Source organism: Lissotriton vulgaris, chromosome 1_1, assembly GCF_964263255.1.
Source record: "Lissotriton vulgaris chromosome 1_1, aLisVul1.2, whole genome shotgun sequence".
NCBI classification, from domain to species: Eukaryota; Metazoa; Chordata; class Amphibia; order Caudata; family Salamandridae; genus Lissotriton; species Lissotriton vulgaris.
In genome coordinates, this window is record NC_141685.1 from 1,126,965,013 (window position 1) to 1,126,986,016 (window position 21,004).

The window sequence follows — 21,004 nt, forward strand, 5'->3', positions numbered from 1 at the left end:
TGGAAGACCTCTTGGAATATGAGGAGGATGAGCCCATCATGATGGAGTGTCAGGCCAGTTCACTGTTGAACGGAAGGATCACGGCGCCAAATCCCCTGAGGGTGTCAACAGCTACCCCTCAAGGCCATAGGCCCCGGACAACCTGTACATGTACACTGGTGTTCATGGAATGCCTAATGGCGTTGGCAGCGCATCTGAAAATACATGGTATACACGTTCACCCATAACTGGATAATTTGCTGGTAAATGTAAAATCGAAACTAAAATGCCACCTAGAAATGTAAACAGTCATCAACACACTACAATACCTGGGGTTCACCGCAAACCATGAAAAATAGGCACCACTCCTTGAGCAGTTAAAGGTGTTGCTGAGAGCAACACTGAACTCAAGAACTGAACAGGAATACCCATACCCCAAGAGAGCAACATTAATAAGAGAACAAAACTCTTCTGTACCAGAATGGGCAGTCTCGAACAGTGAGAACTGTCATGAAATTTATGGGCATGATAACATTATGTCTCCCCCTCATACCTCATGGGAGACTGCACATACGACCCATAAAGGCATGGCTCTGCAATGGATGTTCACAAGCCATGGGGAGCTGGGAAGATCTAGTGGTTGTCACAGCAGTGGTTTAGAAGGAAATAGAATGGTGAAACCTGACAAATATGAGAGTGGGGAGACCTTTCAAACTACCAACTCCCATGGTGACCATATCGACGGACGCATCCCACAAGGTCTGGGGAGCACGCATGGACGAGCTGAAGGTCAGTGGTTTCTGGAGCCCTATGCACATAAGTATCCAGAACTAATGACAGCCTTCCTAGAGCTGAAAGTGTTCCATGCGCATGTGAGAGGACAGACAGTGCTCAGACAACCCTACACTGAGCACAGTTATTCCCACTGTCCAAACTAGCACAGGAGATATGGAAATGGGCGATCCAACAGAACACAACTGTTGTAAAAATTCACCTCCCCACGGATCTGAACACAGAAGCAGACTAACTGAGCACACAAGAAAGCACCTCCTGTGAATAGTTGATAAAGAAGGAAGTACTGTGCGGCATATTAAGATGCTGGGGAACACCAAGCTTAGACCTATTCGCAAGTCCAAAAAACACAAAATGGCAACACTTCGCATCCAGGTCCCACACCTCCAGTTCAAGGGGAATGCCCTGTCAATAGACTAGTCAGGGAGATTTTTCTACACCCTTCTGTTCCACTGATTCTCCTAATCTCAAGGGCACTAAACAAGACCAGACAACCAGGGACTTCACTCATACTCATCGCCCTGCAGTGGGCCAGACAGACATGTTAGTTGGACCTACCAGAGATGCCCAGAGGATAAATCAAAGCAATAAAGCACCTGCTTACTATGCAGAACGGAGGAGTGTGTCACTCAGAACCAGCTACACTCAGCGTGACTCCTTAATATCTGGAGTTCGGACACCTACAGCTGCCCTCCAGGACGATGGAAATACTCTAGGAAGCTAGAAGGACAAGCACTAGGAGGTGCTACACCACAAAGTGGAATAGGTACATGCAGTGGGCCACCAGAAACTAGAGACAAGGGCCCGGTGCTGTGCTAATGTACCTCACCCACCTACTGGATAGTGGCCAGATCTTCGCATTACTAAAGGTTCACCTGGCTGCCATCTCCGCATACACCAGAGGAATAACAGGGAACAGCTTTTCACACTACCAGTAGTGAAAAGATTCCTGGAGGGATCAAAGAGGGTGGTACCACCTAGAACAGCACAGACGCCAATGTGAACCTGAACACTGCACTCAGCTATTTGATAACACAGCCATTTCAGCCAATGCACAAGACCGAGTGGAAGTTTATAACCTTAAAGACAGCATTCCTAATAGTAATCTCGACTCTCAGCAGAGCTATAAGCGCTCACGAACCAGGATCCTTTCTTTCAAATCCTAATTGGCAAGGTTTTCCTGCGAACAAACTCACAGTTCCTACTAAAGGTGGTATCACATTTCACATCAACCAAAGCATCCAACTACTAGCCTTCTTTCAGGATCCAGATTCACAGGCCGAAAGGGTGCTACACACTCTGGGCGTGCAAAGTGTACTCATGTACTATCTACAAGAGACAAAAGCAATTTGCAAAGGCAACCAACTCAGAGTAGCAAGGCAAGCAAGGGTATGCCGGTAACTAAGGAAACAATCACACAGTAAATAGTAGAAACTATTCAAACATACTGCACAAAAGGAGGACACATTTACCCACATGCCCCAGGGCACACTCAAACCATTAGCAACATCTATATGGCTGCAACATGGTTATCCCAGCACACCTTCACAAAACACTACTGTGTGGACATCCAGATAAACAAGGAAGCATAAGTTGGACATAGTGCTACAACACTACTTTGCCAACCCATCCCTCCCATGGAATCAGACACCTCTACGTAATGTGATGCACAGCAGGTGTATCCAGAAAAGGTTTCATGCTGCAAAATAAAAATGGTTACCAGTAGTTGTAGTTTTGCAACCTGAAGATATTATCTGGATTCAGATGCGACCCACCCACCTACCTGAAAATGGTGATAAAGCAAACAGGCGCAGTGAACAACACTTCAAAAAAGAACAGAAGTTCCAAAGAGAAAAGATGTAAAGGGAAAGAAGCATATGAAGATGATGACGATGCACAGAAACTTTCAGGGCGCAGTCGGATGTCACAAAGAGGATGGACCTACCACCAAATGGGGATTGATGACGCCTGCACCAAAAAAATAAAGACAAGGGAAAGAGAGGACGAGGACAAGAGACAATTCCAGAATCAACCACTCGATGGAGAAATAGATGCATAATATGTGGATCCCAAAAGTTCTTCAGGCTGCAAATCTACTCCTCCTATCGTCTGTAAACTTACAAGACACTGTTTTCCAGACACCTATGTTTTTTGGCAGTTGAGGAAAATGTTTATTTTAGGATTCCTTCCATTGCAGCTGAAACTGGCACTGCAAGTTTTTACAAAAGTGTTGATAGAAGTTGGAGCATTTCCTTGACGATAAGCAGGCGACACTTAGCCATACCTTGATGATTGGCTTCTGCAGAAATCACCCCAAGAGACTTATTTACAAGATATGCAATTGTCTGTGTTTTTTTGGAGGGGGTGATGTTCTTGAATAATTGGGAGAAATCAGAGATAATACCCTCTAAAAGAATCCAGGTTTGTAGTGACTATTTTGGACGGATTCCTTCCATTGCAGCTGAAACTGGCACTGCAAGTTTTTACAAAAGTGTTGATAGAAGTTGGAGCATTTCCTTGACAATAAGCAAGCAAAACTTAGCCATACCTTGATGATTGGCTTCTGCAGAAATCGCCCCAAGAGACTTCTTTACAAGATATGCAATTGTCTGTGTTTTTTGGGAGGGGGTGATGTTCTTGAATAATTAGGAGAAATCAGCGATAATACCCTCTAGAAGAATCCAGGTTGTAGTGACAATTTTGGACATCACAATAAGAAAAGCCTTCTCACTTATGGAAAGGGTGCCTGTATCTTCCAAACCATTTCTCTTATTCTCGTACATGAACCTGCGCAAGTATGACCAAATTAGACCAGCTCTGAAAGTGCTTCACTGGCTCATGGTAAACACTAGGATCAGGTTCCAGGTCTTCTGTACTTCACCAAAACCTACCGGCCCTTCTCCCCTCGAACCTGCTCCTGCGAAATCCTGGTGTCTCCTGCAGCCATCAACCTCAGAAACCCGGAGGACCTGCCTGCCTTCACTTCCAAAGACTGCTTCTCGCGTAAACACCGGATTTGTTCAACTAAAACCTCTATCAGCAGCCAGAGACTGCGAATCCAGCCCACTCTGCACCCGCTGAACCCGGCCTGAGCTCGAGTGGAAAAACACCAAGCGGAGGTCACCCCGAAGATCCTGACCTGAGGTCCGGCGACCTCTGATATGCCTCCAACCGACGCCTGCAGCCTAAATCCAGAAGGCCCCCCTAACCGCGACCAGGAGCTAGTAAGAAGATCCAACCCTAAAAGGCCACACAGCCTTGTGTGCCGTAACCAATGGTGCCTAACCAGCCCTTAACTTCCCAACTTACTTCTCCAAGTGATGGTTGCACCCAGAAGTCCTTCATCTCCCTGCCTGCAGTGCCTTTGCAAACTGGAAGTTCTCCATAGAAAACAACAAGGCGCCCGATGTCGAAACAGCACTCTGCATCCGGCCGCCCCAGTGCCGCTGAGGGTGCACCTTTTGTGCTACTTTGTTTCCCCATTTGCCCTGACCGTAACCCTTGGAGCTTTGTTCCCACAACCAGTGGCCTGCTTGCCAGCAGCCACCAACCGGAGGCCCCCTATCCCCCAATGGAGAACATTGGGCCTCAACACTCTGCACCCGGCTGCCCTGGAGCTGCTGAGGGTGCAACAACAGTGCATCACTGACCCTGGGGGACCCACAAGTCTAACTCCAGAACCTTAACTCCCACAGTCGATTACTTACCTGTGAACCAATAACCTTTTTTTCCTCAATAGGATATCATTGAAGTGTGGAGTTTTGAAATCTAAAAATATTCTTTAAAAATCGCACAAATGACCAAAACTTATTTACTTACCTATTTACAGCAAATGTCCCAGTGCTGAATCCAGGTATCTAGCACTGAGTAAGAAAAGTAACGTACAAAGTTACTTACCTGTAATTTACTGAAAAAGCCTATTCATTTCAGTGCACTGTTTTTCTTCCAAAAACGACTAAGTGTGGAGTTTTGAAATCTAAAGATAGTCTTTAAAAATCATGCGAATAACCAAAACGTAATTACTTCCCTGTTTACGGGAAATGTCCCAGTGCTGAATCTAGGTATCCAGCACTGAGTTAAAAAAGTAACATACAAAGTTACTTACCTGTAATTTACTGAAAAAGCCTATTAATTCCAATGTACTGTATTTGGTAAGTGTTGCAACCTGCTGCACCCCCTGTAAATCAAACAAAGTACAAGTTCTATTGCATTTTCAAACTGTTCTATATTCAGCAACTGAATACTGAAAAGTATTTTATGCTTACCAGTGCCAGGCTTGCTTGGTTCTAAAAATAAACCACAGTATATTTTTTATACAAAAACAATTGGCCTAGAGTTCAGTTCTTGTGTGTGAATTTATTTGCTGACTAAGTGTGTACATCACATTCTTAACACTGTCCTCTGATACTGCCTTACTGCTCGACCACTCTACCAAAATTGAGAGCAAGGTGCTATCTAGCTTTAACCTCTGCCTACCTCTGGGGTCACTTTGTTGCTATACACACTATATCTCATTTTGGTGTAGTATATAAAGAGCCAGTGTCCTTCATTGTCCCACTTAGTGATATTGTAAAAGAATTTCCAGTTCTAACTTGACTCCCAGGAAACTTCAAAGATGAGAGCTCGGCCAGAAGAGTGTAACCGCTAGAAAAAGTGTTTCTGAAGATAAAGTAACATGGGTTCATTGTCACTGCCCTCAGACTCCCATGCTGCCTTTTACCAGTCTTCCCCTTTATATTTGAAACCCACTTATTATATCTGTTTTTTTTCCAGAGCTAACCCATGAATTTCTGCAGATCCTAGAGAAAACACCAAACCGTCTCAAACGTATTAGGAACTGGAGGGTGAGTGTTTGTTGTCTGGTGGTATTTGTGGGTTAAAGTTGGTTCTAGGAGGACATTTTGGCGATCTTGAGAATTTAGGAAAGCACCTAGATGACATATTTTCACATACACAACAAAGGATATGTGATGCTCTTGCCAATCACAGTTTAAGCTGAACTCAAGAGGCCAGATTATCCACACTTTGTAGCATCAGACAGAATCGCCCACTTCAAGTCTGACCTTATCTGCAAGGAAAGACTGCATTTGATAACTATGCATGTGTTCACCAAACGGGTGCCACACACTTGAAGAACATACACTTTCCAGCCAGTCTGGTATGTCCAGTTATGCCCACATCCGTAGCCCAGTCACTGGCACGCTGTGAATACTTATGTAGTGTAATCTCTTCACAGTGTTAATAGGTAAAGCACTGAGGCTGGGCTTGCAGTGAGTTTGTGGGTTGCACGTTAAAATCTTTTTCAAAGAGGTTGCCTCTTGTGTGCCTGCTTGAGCTTCTTATTTTTAGCAAGTAGCTTCTTTCAAAACACTGAGTTAGTAGGTTACAGCTGCCCCTCAACAAATCAGCAAATTTGGGGATTTGCATTTGAAAAAGCACTAGATTACTTTGTAGATTGTTAAAAAAAAAAACTGCCAGGTGACTGTCTTCTGACACCTTCAGTCAATTCTGACATTTTAATTAAATCTGTTTGTTGCGTTGCATCCATAATAACAGTGTAAAAAAGTAAACTTCTCATGTAAAGTGAATTATGCTTATGGCTAAAAAGACGGGCCTGTCTGATGCTTTCAGATGTTATCAAGATAATTGACATCCTTGTAAAAATCAAAACAAAATTCATTTAGTCATTTTCAGTATTTTTATGTAGGAGACAGTCCAGTGGGTAGCACAGAGACAACCTCTGGAATAAAGACGAGAGTATCCTAATGCTAACGGGCAAACCTTAGCACTGCTGTAAAATAAAGAGCAGAGAGGCGGCAGGAAGTTTTGGTTCTCGGAAATAGCAATACCCAGAACCCCACCCCTCCTGTACTGAAGATGAGGCACAGCAGAGCTGAACGTTTCTAAAGGGACCCAACGCGACACCTGATTGGCTCGCTGACAACCCCCCCCCCCCCCCTTGTTTCCCACTTTACAGTCTGGCTTGCTTCGCATACCACACTCGCAGTGCCTGTGTGGCAGACTCTGCCTGGGACAGGCACACATTGTAGGTGATATACCATGTTGGCCACTGGTCTTACACTGTGTTCTTCTCCCAGGACAAAGCTTAACACAGATGACAGCAACATGTTTGAGTCAGTAAGGTGCAACACCCTGGTATGGCCCAGTAAAAATCTAGGGAGCAGCAGCAGATTAAATGAATAGAGCACAAAAGCGAAAGGCAGTGCAGAAGCGAGAAACTTCATCTGTACACGAGACTGTGTGAGGACCATAGCACCAGTGAGAGAGTACATTACAGTGGAGAAGGAAAGCTCAGGCAAAGGGAGCTTCAGTACAAAGGGAAGAAACACAAATGAATAAGAGGCTGGGAACAGACCGAATAAGGAACGACAGAGTGAGCAGGATGTGGGGGTCCTAAAAAAGTTGTGAGCCAGACAGAGTGCGAAGGGAGAGGGCAGCACAAGGAACAAAAGAGCAGATAGAGACAGCAAGTAGATTTGAGACTGTTCCCTGGCGGTTGCATCTATTCCATCTAAGTACACACTTGCCTGTCTTGTTCGCATTGTCAGGTGACAGGTGGCCCACTCACAACCCTTGCGGAAGTGTACATGACTGGAAGTCTTGAATCAGGGCTTGAATTTGCGCGACACTCAGTGATGGATTATCTCCCCACATGCCAGTTCTGCAGTAGGCATGCTGGCCAATGGGCATGTTGTGGTGTTTGAATTATTCCATCGGAGATGTATTTTATCCTGTTACAGACTTTGTATGTTGTGTTTCTGCACAATTGGGAGGCCGGGGACTGCTCACGACCTTTTTAACTTCAAGGCTACACCTTGGCACCGGGTCTGCCCTACCTGTCGTCTTACAAGAGGCACAATTACACCCTGAGAGCCAGGCGAAAGGCTGGCGCAGGGAGCCAGTGCAGACTGCTCCCTGCAGAATGCACCCTCTTGGAGACCCGGAGGGTGAAGGAGAATGCTCCCAGTGGCTGGGGGGCATCGCCTAGAGCAAGAAGACTCGAAAATGGGGCAGATCGGACCTCCATGGGCTGAGATATGGCCCCCAGAAGGTGAGCGACCTATGACTTATAGCCACCTGATGGCGAAGCGCGTGAGGCTCCGCTGCCAGTCCAGAAAAGGCCCCCGGGGTGGGTCAGGTCCCGGGGACTGCCCTCCAACGTGGAGAGCCTGCGGGGGTCCCGGGTGGGACCGGGGCCCCGGACAAGGAAGGATTAGCTAGGGCCCGGGTGGGACCGGGCCCCCAACCAAAGCGCGGAGCGGCTAGTTGTGGGCTCCCCGCGTCGCATACCCTTACCCGGGGGTCTGGGTGGGACCGGGCCCCCCACCGAGGCCCCAGAAAGCTTCAGGAGCTTGAAGCGCCCCATGATGCCTTGCAAGGCATGAGGAATGGATTGTTTTTGGCGTTTTGGTGGCCCACAGAGGAGAGGGGTCACCCCTGAGTGTGAAAATGTGCTGGGGGGAGCTGCTGGAGCAGCGCAGTCTCGCCCCCAGCACAAAGCTAAGTCCCTCCCTAAGTTTCTTGAGGATTTAAAAAGAATAACCCCTCAACTCTCAGCGAAGACTGCATTACCTCCTAGGCTGGAACTTTTTTTCTACAGCTGGGGGTTCATTGAGAAGTGCCTCAAAGATTGAAGGGCTGAGTTGGAGATGTCTCGAGAAGGGCATCCCCTGGAGGTGAAATGGCATAATTGCACTGAAATGCATTTATTAATGGTTATTTCTTTTAGAGGGACTGATGTTCAATGTCAAGTACTGGTGTAAGGTGATGTCACAAGCAAAGTGGATTTAAGTGGCTAGACACTCCTGCTAGGGTGTCTGACGGCATTTACAACTTAATCCTGTGATCATCTGTGATGCCTTTAGGGGCTGTAATTGCAATGCATTTTTAATTATATCCAAATGTGTGTAGAGTAGGTGAAAATAAGTATTCTGCCGAGTCATATTTGTACTGCTTCTGGGTCATACAGAACAGTGGGCTTTGGTCACTGCAGGGTCTGACTCTATGGGGACTATCCCCTGCGTGTCATCAGCATACAAGATAGCCTCGAACCCGCAGCTTCTAGTAATTGCGGCCAGCAGGGCCACATATATATTAAACAAGGTGGCGCTTAAGATGGATCCCTGCAGGACCCCCTTATCCATCCGCATGGTCTGAGACACACAGGAATCCAGCTAGACACATTGTTTTCTGTCGGTCACAAAACTTTGTATCCATTTAAGTGCCAAGCCTCTGACACCAATTTCTCATAGTTTATCCAGAAGGATGTGATGAGAGATCAATCAATCAATTATGCATTTGTAAAGCGCGCTATATACCCGTGAGCATCTCAAGGCGCTGGGGGGGGGGCTGCTACTGATCGAAAAGCCAGGTCTTGAGCAGTCTTCTGAAGGCCAGCAGGTCCTGGGTCTGTCGTAGGTCGGTGGGGAGAGTGTTTCAGGTCTTGGCAGCGAGGTAGAAGAAGGATCTGCCGCCGCCGGTGGTTTTCCGGATGCGTGGAACTGTGGCGAGGGCGAGGTTGGCAGAGCAGAGGCTGCGGTTGGGTGTGTAGAAGCTGAGTTGGTCGTTGAGGTATGCTGGTCCGGCGCTGTGTAGGGCTTTGTGTGCATAGATGAGGAGTTTGAAGGTGATCCTCTTGTCAACGGGGAGCCAGTGCAGGCCTCTTGAGTGGGGTGTGATGTGGCTGCGTCGGGGGACGTTGAGGATCAGTCTCGCTGAGGCGTTCTGGATGCGTTGCAGCCGTCTCAGGTGCTTGGTTGTTGTTCCTGCGTAGAGGGCGTTCCTGTAGTCCAGTTTGTTGGAGACGAGGGCCTGGGTGACGGTTTTTCTTGTGTCTGAGGGGATCCATTTGAAGATCCTGCGCAGCATTCGGAGGGTGTTGAAGCAGGACGCGCAGACGGCATTGACTTGCTTGCTCATGGAGAGGGTGGAGTCGAGGATGACCCCCAGGTTGCGTGCGTGGTTGGTGGGTTCTGGGGCTGTTCCTAGCGATGTAGGCCACCAGGAGTCGTCCCAGGCTGATGGGGTGGGGCCGAGGATGAGGATCTCCGTCTTGTCTGAGTTCAGCTTCAGCCTGCTGTCCTTCATCCAATCGGCGACGGCCTTCATTCCTCTGTGGAGGTTGGCTTTGGCGGTGTGGGGGTCTTCGGTGAGGGATATGATTAGCTGGGTGTCGTCAGCGTAGAAGATGATGTTGAGGCTATGTTGTTGTGCAATGTGGGTGAGTGGTGCCATGTAGATATTGAACAGCGTCGGGCTGAGGGAAGATCCCTGTGGAACGCCGCAGATGATCTTGGTGGTCCTGGAGCGGAAGGGTGGGAGGCGGACGCTCTGGATTCTGCCGGAGAGGAAGGGTATGGTCCAGGCCAGGGCCTTCTCTTGGATTCTGGCCTCATGGAGGCGTGCTGTTAGGGTGCGGTGGCAGACAGTGTCGAAGGCTGCTGATAGGTCCAGAAGGATGAGGGCGGCTGTTTCTCCTTTGTCCATAAGGATCCTGATGTCGGTGGCGGCGATGATGGCGGTCTCGGTGCTGTGGTTGCTGGACTGGGATGGGTCCAGGATGTTGTTGTCTTCGAGGTAGTGGGTCAGCTGTCAGTTGACGATCTTCTCAGTGACTTTTGCCATGAAATGGAACAAGAAGATGGGCCGGAAGTTCTTGAGGTCCTTGGGGTCCACCTTGGGTTTCTTCAGTAGGGCTTTGATCTCGGCGTGCTTCCAGCTCTCCGGAAAGGTTGCTGTCTCGAAGGAGATGTTGATTGTTTTCCGGAGATGGGGGGCGATGGCTGTGCTGGCTTTGTTGAAAACGTGGTGAGGGCATGGGTCAGATGGGGATCCGGAGTGGATGGAGTTCATTGTCTTGATGGTGTCTTCGTTGCTGACGTTGGACCAGGCGGTCAGGCGATTAGTGCGGGTGGAGGTCGCAGTGGTGGTGGTCTCGGCGGTGGATGTGGGGGTGTCGGTGTTGAAGCTGTCGTGGATGTCGGTGATCTTGCGGTGAAAGAAGGTGGCTAGTGAGTCGCACAGGTCTTGTGATGGTGGAATGTCGTTGGTGTTGGAGCTGGGGTTGGAGAGTTCTTTCACGATGTCGAAGAGCTCTTTGCTGTTGTGTGAGTTGATGTCAAGGCGGTCCTTGAAGACGGTCCTGATGAGTTGGTGGTGTCTGCGGGTAGCGTCCTTGTGGGCTGTGTAGCTGTCTGGTGTTCGATTGCGGAGCCTGTTCTTCTCCAGCTTCCGACAGGTGTGCTTGGGGGTCTTCGGTGAACCATGCGGCTTTCTTGTTGGTGTGATTGGTTGCAGAGGTCTTGAGTGGGGCAAGGGTGTCGGCGCAGTCGTTAATCCACTGTTTGAGGTTTATGGCGACAGTGTCTGTGTCGGCGGGTGGTCCCAGGGCGAGGATGGTGGTCAGTTGGTCCTTGCTGACCTTTCCCCAGCAGCGACGTGGCAACTATTGGGTGCGGTGGTGGGTTTCCTGAAGGTGAAGTGGACGCATCTGTGGTCGGTCCAGTGGGGTTCCGTGGTGTGGTTGAAGGAGACGTGGGGACTTGCGGAGAAGATGGGGTCCAGTGGGTGTCGTCTCAAGCTGTTTGAGTCTGAGGTTGGCGAGTTTGTCGATCAGGGCGGTGGAGTTGGCGGCGTTGTTGTTGTTCTCGAGGTGGAAGTTCAGGTCCCCGAGGAGGATGTAGTCCGTGGAGGCGAGGGTGCTGATGAAGTTGGCGATGGTGTCGCTGAACTGTGGTCGGGGACCGGATGGTGTCAAAGGCTGCCGACAAATCAAGGAGAACTAGCATCGAAGGGGTTCCAGTGACATCCTTATGGAGTTGGCGACTTCCAACAATGCGGACTCCGTGCTATAACAAGCCCGGAATCCCGACTGAGACGGCTCCAATAGGTTATTCTGTTCCAAATAACCAGAGAGATGACGATTGATTAATGTCTCCAAGATCTTTGAGCTATAAGGGAGGAGAGAGATTGGCCTATAATTTTGTAGATCAGTCGGATCTGTTTGCGCCTTTTTCAGCAATGGCTTGATGCGTGCGTGTTCCCACTTAAAAGGAAACGTGGCTGTATTTAACGAGATATGACCGGCTTCAGTGAGCACTTCGGCTAGGACCGGAGTGAGGTCTGATACAATGGAAGGCGTAACCGGGTCTGGTGTAGATCCAGATTTCATGTGGACTAGTAAGGAGCCTGCTTGCTCACCAGTAATACCAGGAAAATAATCCTAGGCTCGGGAAAAGAGGGTTGTCCTGGGGGTAGTTCCCTCATAATTAGCATCTTCCTGACCGAAAGAGCTATAGATTGTATCAATCTGTTGAATAAAATGGCTAGCTAGGTCCTCACAAAACTCTTGTGTGGGAGGAGGTAGAGGATTATTGGCCTTCGGGTTGGAGAACTCCTTAAGAATCTTAAAGAGCTCCTTGGAAGAGTTCTTAGCTTCTGTAATTCTGGCACCAAGATGTGCTCCTCTGGCTAAGTTGCAGCTTTTTAAATAAATTCTGTGTGCAACTCGATTGAGCACTTTTTCTTTCTCTGATTTTGATTCCCTCCATTTTCCTTAGTTCTACATATGGCCTTATCTCTCTTGAGAGTTTCTGAATACCATGGGGCTGGGGCTGCCCTGTTATGGATTTTTACCCTCTTAAGCGGTGCAACGGAGTCTAGGGCTTCGGTTACAGAAGCTTCAAACCTTTCTAAGGCTGGGTCACTGTCTTCGCAGTTGGTAAGTGAAGGGGGGGTGTGGGCCAGACAAAAGGCAGAGGATGTCACCTTTTTCCACGAGCTACAGAAGTTCCTACAGGCTTGAGGGTGGCCGGCCAATTTCGTAAATGCCCAAGTGAAACTTAGTGCTGAATGGTCCGACCAACCTAATGTCAGGGGGCCTCTACTACTAATTCCGGGTTATTCGCGAAATTGGTGTCCAGCAAATGCCCGGCAATATGTTTGGGACTACGTACTCTGGAGGAAAGGTCCAATGACTCCATAGCTGCAACTAAGCAAACAGACTCTACGTTGGAGAGAGCATCCAAATGGTGGTTAAAGTCCCCTCCCAGTAGGAACGTCTCAGTTTGTAGTGTGTAAGGGGCCAACCTTTCTTATAGTGAAGTGCAAAACTCTTTCTTGTTTCCCCCTGGAGGGTGATAAACTAAGGCTCCCGACCATTCGTTCGCCTGAGCCCGCTCCACCCTGAAATCCAACAACTCCATATTGGAGGAAGAGACCGTGTCGAAAGTCTTTATGTAATAAGATGGACGCGTGGCAATTGCTAGACCTCCGCCCCCCTTGTCTGATCTATCCACACGTACAACAGAGTATTCAGCGGGGAATGCTATTGCCAGTGCCGGTGTGGCATCATTGTGCAACCAGGTCTATGTGAAGAGACATATCTGGTTTTAGATCGTCTAGCAGATACTAGTTTTCTTCCACATGCTTTGGAATGGATCTAGCGTTAAGATACAGCCAATGAAAGGGGGCTGCTTGCCCTCCCTTGGTCTGCTTCTCTACCCTAAAGGGCTGTTTCTTACCTAATCGATTATTCGTGGGGGGGGCGGGGGTGTATGGGGCCAGGTGTTCGCTGTTGCTCAGCCACCGACCAACCACACTGTAGGCATTTCCCCAGAAGGATGCCGTCCTCTACTCGAGGATTATCTTTGCAACCCGCGCTAGGGGCCAAATCCCCCAGCTCCAACAACAACTCTCTGGAGTAGCCTAACATGGTTGAAGGGAGAATTCTAATAGGAATTGGGAAAGCAACAGATGCAAACGTTAAGATCAGTATGCAAAGAAAGAATAATTTTATACTATTGTGTTTGCTTGACTTTCTCTTGCTAAGTTATCTGTATTGGGCACAAAATGAAGGGAAAATCTGGAATGGTTTTCTGTGTTTTCACAAGTCTCTCGGTGGAGGCTATAAGCTTGGAACTAGGGATGCACAGTATAATTGGGAAAGGATACATCAGATCTTTTGACTTTTTGCTGGATGATATACTAAACCTAGAATCCCACATCATTGTAGTTGCTAAATCAACCGTTTAATAGCTAAAACTGCTAATATTAAGAGGTTTATTTCCTCGGAGGATCTCAAACAGGTCATTCAAGCTCTAATGATCTCCTCTGTATAGAGTATGGAGTCTCTCTATTCAAGGCTTCCCTGACATTAGGAAAGCCAACTTCAAAGCAATCCTCCTTGTAGCAGCAAAAAGGAACATACGTACTAAGAAAGTTGAGTACATTGCACCTGCTCTGATGCAACTTAGATGACTCCCTTAACTAGCACAATGCATGTTGAGATCAATAGGTGACATTTTCAAAGCACTGAAACTGAACACTCCCCACTATCTAAATAATAAAGTAATGCTTACAAGAACAAGAAGAGGCCTATCTGTGCAACACACAAGCTCCCCTTGTGAGCCCATCTCTGCAAGAAGACCTCCTCTCTAAAGCATTAATTCTCAGACTTTTCTCCAACGGTCCATGACATGTGTTGCTGTAGATACACATTCTCAGCATACTCCTGCGATCTAGTGTTGGACTCCGTTTCCAAGTTGTTTGAAGACGTCTTCAACCACTTTTTCATTCGCCAGATGTTCCATGGACACTGGCCTCCCATTGATGCCTCATTGCCAGGACCTCAGGTCCTTCCCGATGCTCTTCACCACTCATCTTGCAGAATTAGTTGTGCTACTCCAAATTCCTGTGGACTACCACCACGAGGTGTGCAAACTCTGCCTCTCCCTCCAACACTGCAGGACCACGTGTGAGGTCTGCCTTGCTTTCTGGTCGAAGAAGACTCTTCGGCACTGATGAAGCGGAGGTGGGCACCTCAGAGGATGGGGTCTGGCAACTCCCCAAACACCTTTTGAGGAGCACAGTGTCAAAGAAGAGGCTGGCCTTTCTGAGGCACAGCCCCTCCAGTTGTCACTAAGCCTGGAGGTGGCATTTTCTGATTCCCACGGGTCTGAGGAGGAAGAACAGGCCTGAGTGCCTCAAAGCAGTGGACGAAGACTCCAGCAGTGAGAGTGATTGTCACCAACACACAAATTAAGCCAGTACAACTGCCTCAAATCGAGGCGGATCACTGGACATCCACTCCCACCGCACCCCTTTCAAGTCAGTAGTTGAGCCTGTTGCCTAAAAACATCAAGCAGAACCACCACTGCATTTGGGCCATGGTCAACACCAACCGAAAGCTTCGGAGTAAATAACGCTCACTTCTCCGGGCACTGTTCCAACTTGTCCATTGGCCCTGAAGATACTACACAAGCCGCAGATTTTCGATGACAAGAGGCCCCTCGGGACAGGCACCGAAGCTCATAGTGACGGCGAAATCTGTCTTCATGTCGAGAACGCCTTTAGCTTCATGAGCACAGTCGGCGACAAAAAAGCCAGAACAACTTATCCTCCAGCAACTACATCAGTGGCTGGCTGGGTGACAGACACCTGTTCATTCATGCGCAGATAGGCCTGGTCTCGCGCAAGCTTCCTCCAAAGCCAGCTGAGTCTTTACCACAAAAAAGGAAGCTCACCTTCGAGGAGGACATTTCTCTAGTCTATAGACTCCTCCATCTCTCAAGCACAAAAGGAACAAAGACAAGGGCACCAGCCCTTTCCCTATTGTGCCACCACCACATAATTCCCCTCTTCTGTACTCACCAGAGGGAGCAGCTCATTTATCCCTGTCAACCCCTACGATGCACCTTATGACCCAGTGCCTACTGATGACCGGTGGAATGACTATAATGTCGATTTCCCCCAAGCGACGCAGGCCCTGATCTGTACCCTGCCAGGCCATCCTCCCAGATGATATACAGCCTATGATGAAGTTATAAAAAAGGCAGCCACATATAACAAGGTTGATCTGTCCGTCCTCCAAGAGAACAACTTCTTTGTGGTGGCGACGTAGTCCAAGATCAAACGCATAATGCAGTTCCCCCTGTGCTTAAGGAGATGCTGAACCCCCCTCCCCCCCCCCCCGACACCATTAAAGAGTCTGTAAAAGCAAGGGTAGTAACACCCCAGGTGGACATAAAATAAATGCCCACTTCCAAAGACTCACTCTATATATGTGGGCACATACCTCCTGACTCCCTTGTGGCCCAAAGTGCTTGAAAGAGTGCTCGCTACACTAGATGCTCCCCTTCTAGGTAAGGAGCGCAAGAAAATCGATGCGGGGAGAAGAGAGTTGCAGTGCAGGCAACCAAGCACTAAAGAATGACCAACTCTGTTAGCCTGCTCTCCTGATACAGCGACGCATTTGGATGAGATGCACTATAGTTAGCTGGAGCATAGACAAAGGGAAGAGAAATTAGTGACTGAAAGGAAAACCTTCTCCAGCGCCACCTTCCGCTATGCCCTGATATCGCTGACACTGCGGCTGCATGGGTTAATACAAGAATCCTAGAAGGACGCCCCTCCTTGCTACGTGTTTCCGATTTTAAATTGTAAGTACCGCAGCATCTGCTCATCCTAGCATTTGATGGCGAACATCTCCTCGGCCCTCAGGTTGACTTGATTATGGAGAAGCTTAAAATGGACACAGCAGCCACCCCTGTGGGTGGGGGGTCCTTTCAGTGTCAACAATACAGGACAGGTAGCAAAACCATCTCCCAGAACATCCTTCCTCCTATCAAAGACTACAGTTGACCTGCCACCAGCAGTGACCATGGGACTCATGCGCAGATAGGCCTGGTCTCGCGCAAGCTTCCTCCTGGAGTGGTGTGGCTCACAGGTTAGAGGCGGCAGACCCGAGAGCAGAGAACGGCCTGGGACCAGGGTTCGATTCCCGACGCGGCAGGGTCTTGGACCAGTATCAGCGGACTTGATAATTCTCGCCTCGGTGCCTACTCTAATCAGGGATCACACTCGGCAACTCTGGGCATTAAGCTTGCCTCATCTCCACAACGGCCCCTCACAAACGCCGGGGATGCCTGGTTTCACCTTGGAGACTCCCAGGAGGGACTATCTCACAGGGAAAGCCAGGACGGGTTCCCCAGCGGTCTATAGCGCTACGAGGCCTGCGGTGCGGGTAGCAGTGCGCTTTACAAGACACATTCCAGAGTATCTCACTATGTGGATTCTCTTATACAGTTTTGTTGTATTTTGTGACAACAAAATGAATAGATCACATATGAACTCAAGTGATACAACAGTAACTGAAAAACAGATTTCCATGGGTCAAATGCCTTATTTCTGTTTAACCTATTAATAACAAAGTAAAACATTCCCTTTCTCAAAACCAAGGAAAATGAAAAATTGGGAGAATTATTTAACACACACTACTCCTTGCAGTGCGGTCACCAGTTCTCCACCATGTACAGTTATTTAAATGATGCAAATCTAATGACGTTTTGTTTTTAAAAATGTTAAGGTGTTATTGTAATAAATTGTATTATGAAATGTCATGGATGTAATAGAAATGTCATCTGAGAGGTGAGCATAGTTTTTTCATAAATATTGTGTGATTGAAGGGGACTTATACAGCGAGAGGGTTAGGAACAAAAGGGGGAAACAAAACCATTAACAAGAGAACATAAAAAGAGAGCGTTTACCAACAAACGGGACGGACAGGAGAGTCAGAAGGAAAATGGAACAAGAACGACACAGCAAGGGTTACAGTGGTAGTGAAAGTAAACAAACAACTGGAATAAGAGGGTGATAAAAAGGGGAGAGAGAAAATGGGTAGAAAGGGGAGGAGCAGAACAAGGCAGGAAACAGAAAACAACTCGAAATGAGAGAACAAGGAGCAAAACCGACCCAAGGGAAAACTGAAAGAAGTAATAATAGACTCCACAAAGGGAGCTAGTACTATGCGGTAAGCGAGTAGTATAGAAATGGCCTAAGGAATAAAAACAAAGTGCCTAGAAAGGAAAAGCCACAGAAGGAACATCAGCGAGTGAAAGAGAGAAGTCAAAGACATTGAGAGACATCACCAAGGGAGTAAGAAAAGAAACGCCGATAATAGTGCAAGGTACATATGAGATGGAAAAATAGAGACGGAAAGAGCGCATAGAAGATCAGATTGGTCAAAGAGAGTTAAAGCGACCGACGTAGATGAGCCACAGCATATTGATTGAGAGTAAGTGCGAATAGAATGAGAAAACCTAGGGAGATTGACTGGAATTGAGAAATATAAAGAAAGATAAACGGAGAAATGTCACTGCCATTTATTTTAACAAGCTATCTTTATGTACATGATTTAAATGCTGGATAAAGTACAGCCACAGTCATATCTGTGTATTAAAAAACGAGCCTAATAACTGTTGTATTCTTCAGATTTAAAAATGAGGAACGTTGGCAAGAGATATTGAAGTGACATTAAATAGGGTAAGATGAGTAGAGAGTTTTGCTATAGGCTTTGTGAATGGCCAGGCTAAACTGTCTATTAAAAGATGTAGTTTAATTGGTAAGTCTCAAATATAGACCTGGGTTCTTTGGCACTTGTCCAAACGTTGTGTAATTCTTGGGAAATCATTTAATCTCCTTGCCCCTCACACTGCTCACTCTTCCCATTTCCACAGACTGCCTGCTGGTGCAAGCTTTTCACATTGCCCTCCCCCAGGAAGTGTTGCACGCAGAGGGAGCGCACTGCAATTATTAACTCTGCCTTCTTCATTCCAGGCCTGCCAAGCAGCAAAGAAGCCAAAGACTGGTGAGGAAGAAGAGGACGATGGTGGCATGTCAGAGCAGACCATCCTCAATATGATTTCTCGCAGTTCATCAGATTGTACTATGGCTGGGATCATGAATATGTCTGCAGCTCCAGCGGGGTTACAACCATCATTTCCCGCTTCAAACCTGACCACCTCCAGCGAAGGGTCAGTCTTGCAGCAACCTTGGCCTTCCAAACAGGATTCCTCATCTGCCTCCATCCAGACACAGCCGACAGACGGTGTGCCAGGCGCTTCACTTAAGCACATCGCCAAGGGTCTTCCCTCCTCCAAAGTGTCCCTGAAGGAGTATAGAGCCAAGCATGCTGAGGAGCTGGCAGCACAGAAGCGCCAGGTGGAAAAGATGGGCGCCAGCGTGAAGGAGCAGTATGCGCATGCGGCACAGAACCTGCTAGCACAGCAGCAGAGAGACCGCCAAGCTCAGCCGTCCCCCATCATCCTCAAGCTCCCTGTTGCGGAGAACCCAGAGCGGGTGCCGGTCGAGCGCCCAGACAAATCTGCACTCAAGGTCCGCCTGCCGGCTTCGGGAACTGGGGGTGAGAAAGGCCAGCCCAAGCCGGAGGAGATAAAACTGCGTATCAAGGTTCCTTCATCAGAGCGGCAGAGCTCCTCTGATGAGAGCAAGAGCAAAGACAAGCATAAGAGCAGCTCATCCAACCATCATCACCACCATCATCACCACAACCACCATTCCCACAAACACACACACTCCTCGTCAGCTAGGAGCAGCAGCAAGCACAGCAGTGACTCCAAGCATGGGAGTCAGCCGAGCTCTTCGTCCCACAAGAGCTCCAGCTCCTCATCCTCTTCTAGAAAGAGACCACATCCAGAGGATGGAACGGCGCATGAACACCCCTCAAAGTCCAGCAAAAGCTCTAAATCTTCCAGTGGGGCATATCCCTTCCCAAGCCTAGCTCCTGTGCAAAGCACAGACTCAGCAAGCCTCACCTTCCAGCAGGCTAATTACAAATCCCGGAGCAGTCATGGGAGATCAGATCGAGGGCACCCGGGTGCCAATGGGCATAATACCAGTCAACCTATTGCTTACCAGGACACTGTCAATATGCTGCATTCCTTGCTGAGTGCTCAGGGGGTGCAACCCACCCAGCCCCCTGCCTTTCAGTTTGTTGCTAACTTGGGTGACCATCGCAGCGCTCGTCCCGCTGGAAGCTCCAGACTTGGAAACATAGACAAACTGCGGCCACCGCCACTACCTGCAGACCCTCCACCTCCCCTACCTCCTCTTCCTAAATAAATCACCGCTCCCGCTAAGTTTTAACAAGTTTGGTCTTTTGGACCAGTGTAAAATCCTTGCTGGGAAAACAACCCAGTGTATCACCACTGTCTCAGAGGAGCAACTTAATATTGTGTTTAAAGGTGAGACTGCTTCATCCAGGTTCCACTGTCTGACTTACTACCCCTCTTTAGCCCTCTCCCCAGATGCTTTCTTTCACTATAAATGAATGATCAGGAGAGTGAGTCCTCCTTCGCCTATCTTCCCATCACTATATCTGTCCATGCTTCTCTGTCTTGCATTCATCCTATGTCACTTCCTGATGACCCTCTACTTCCTTGCCTTCCGTGTTTGAGGCTTCTTCCTTCCTCCTGAAGGCAAACTGCCTTTCTCTATCGCTATCTCAAATGATTTTCCCTTCTTGCCCCACCTGACTTAAATCCACTCCCCAATTGCACTCGCTCTTTTGTCCCCATCCATCTACTAGCGCTCCCAATCTCTTCACCCCGCCCTTCGTATTCCAGAACTTTCCCTACTGTCCTCCATTCTTTCGACCCTTTCCCCCTTAGCCCTAAACGTTTCTTGAGCACTCAATCCTCTTTTACTTGTTTTGATCAGAAAGATCATGACTCTGCACCTTGAAATACTTTTTTATTTGTCAGTGGGGATTTTTAAATATTTAAAATGTTTTCAGAAAAAAAAACTTTAAAAGATTTTTAAAATATGTAAAAAAGAATCTCTTTAGTCTACAAGGGTTATACCCATTCATTGTTCTCTTAGAAAGGTGAAGATGTGTTTGCATCCCCAGAAATACTGTACATGACGCCAGATCTGATCCCTGCCTCTCTGTGAGAGACCTTGTATGGGCGAGCTGCTCTTTGTGCCACATTCTGGAACTATGCAACAAACCCAGGATTGAGAGGCTGCATCCAGCGTGGAAGGGCCCTTAAGAACAGACTATGGGGAACTTTGCTTATTGTCTAAAATGAGTGCTTCAATGGGCCCAACACCCCAACCTACAGAGCGAGGAAATTGGGGTGTGGAGTGAGAGTAACCCATTTTAAATTCCTTCTATTATCCCACCCATGGGCCCTGTGGTGCCCCCTTCATGTGGAGCAGTCACTGTGGGAATCTAGGAATAGACTTATAGGGGACCCACTCCGTTCTCTCACCTCTTGGCTTGGAGCCATATCGCGTCCATCTCCTTTGAGGGCCTCGTGATATATATATATGCAGGACACCCGACTACTGATTTCCGTTATGATAGGCATATGCTGAGAAAAATGAAAGTTTTCTGGTCATTAGTGCTGCGTAG

The 21,004-nt window shown here is 48.0% G+C and overlaps 1 protein-coding gene across 2 annotated transcripts in view; it reads left to right on the top strand.

Annotated features, from left to right (window-relative positions):
* Window positions 1–19,727, top strand: part of CCNT1 (cyclin T1) — a 74,921-nt gene extending 55,194 nt beyond the window's left edge. For both annotated transcript variants that reach the window (XM_086963750.1, XM_086963752.1), the window contains 2 exons: window positions 5,545–5,615; window positions 18,406–19,727. In XM_086963750.1, the coding sequence (XP_086819876.1) occupies window positions 5,545–5,615; window positions 18,406–19,710 (1,376 nt within the window). In that variant the 3' untranslated portion in view covers window positions 19,711–19,727. The remainder of the gene's footprint in view (window positions 1–5,544; window positions 5,616–18,405) is intronic.
* The last annotated feature ends 1,277 nt before the right edge of the window (window positions 19,728–21,004 follow it).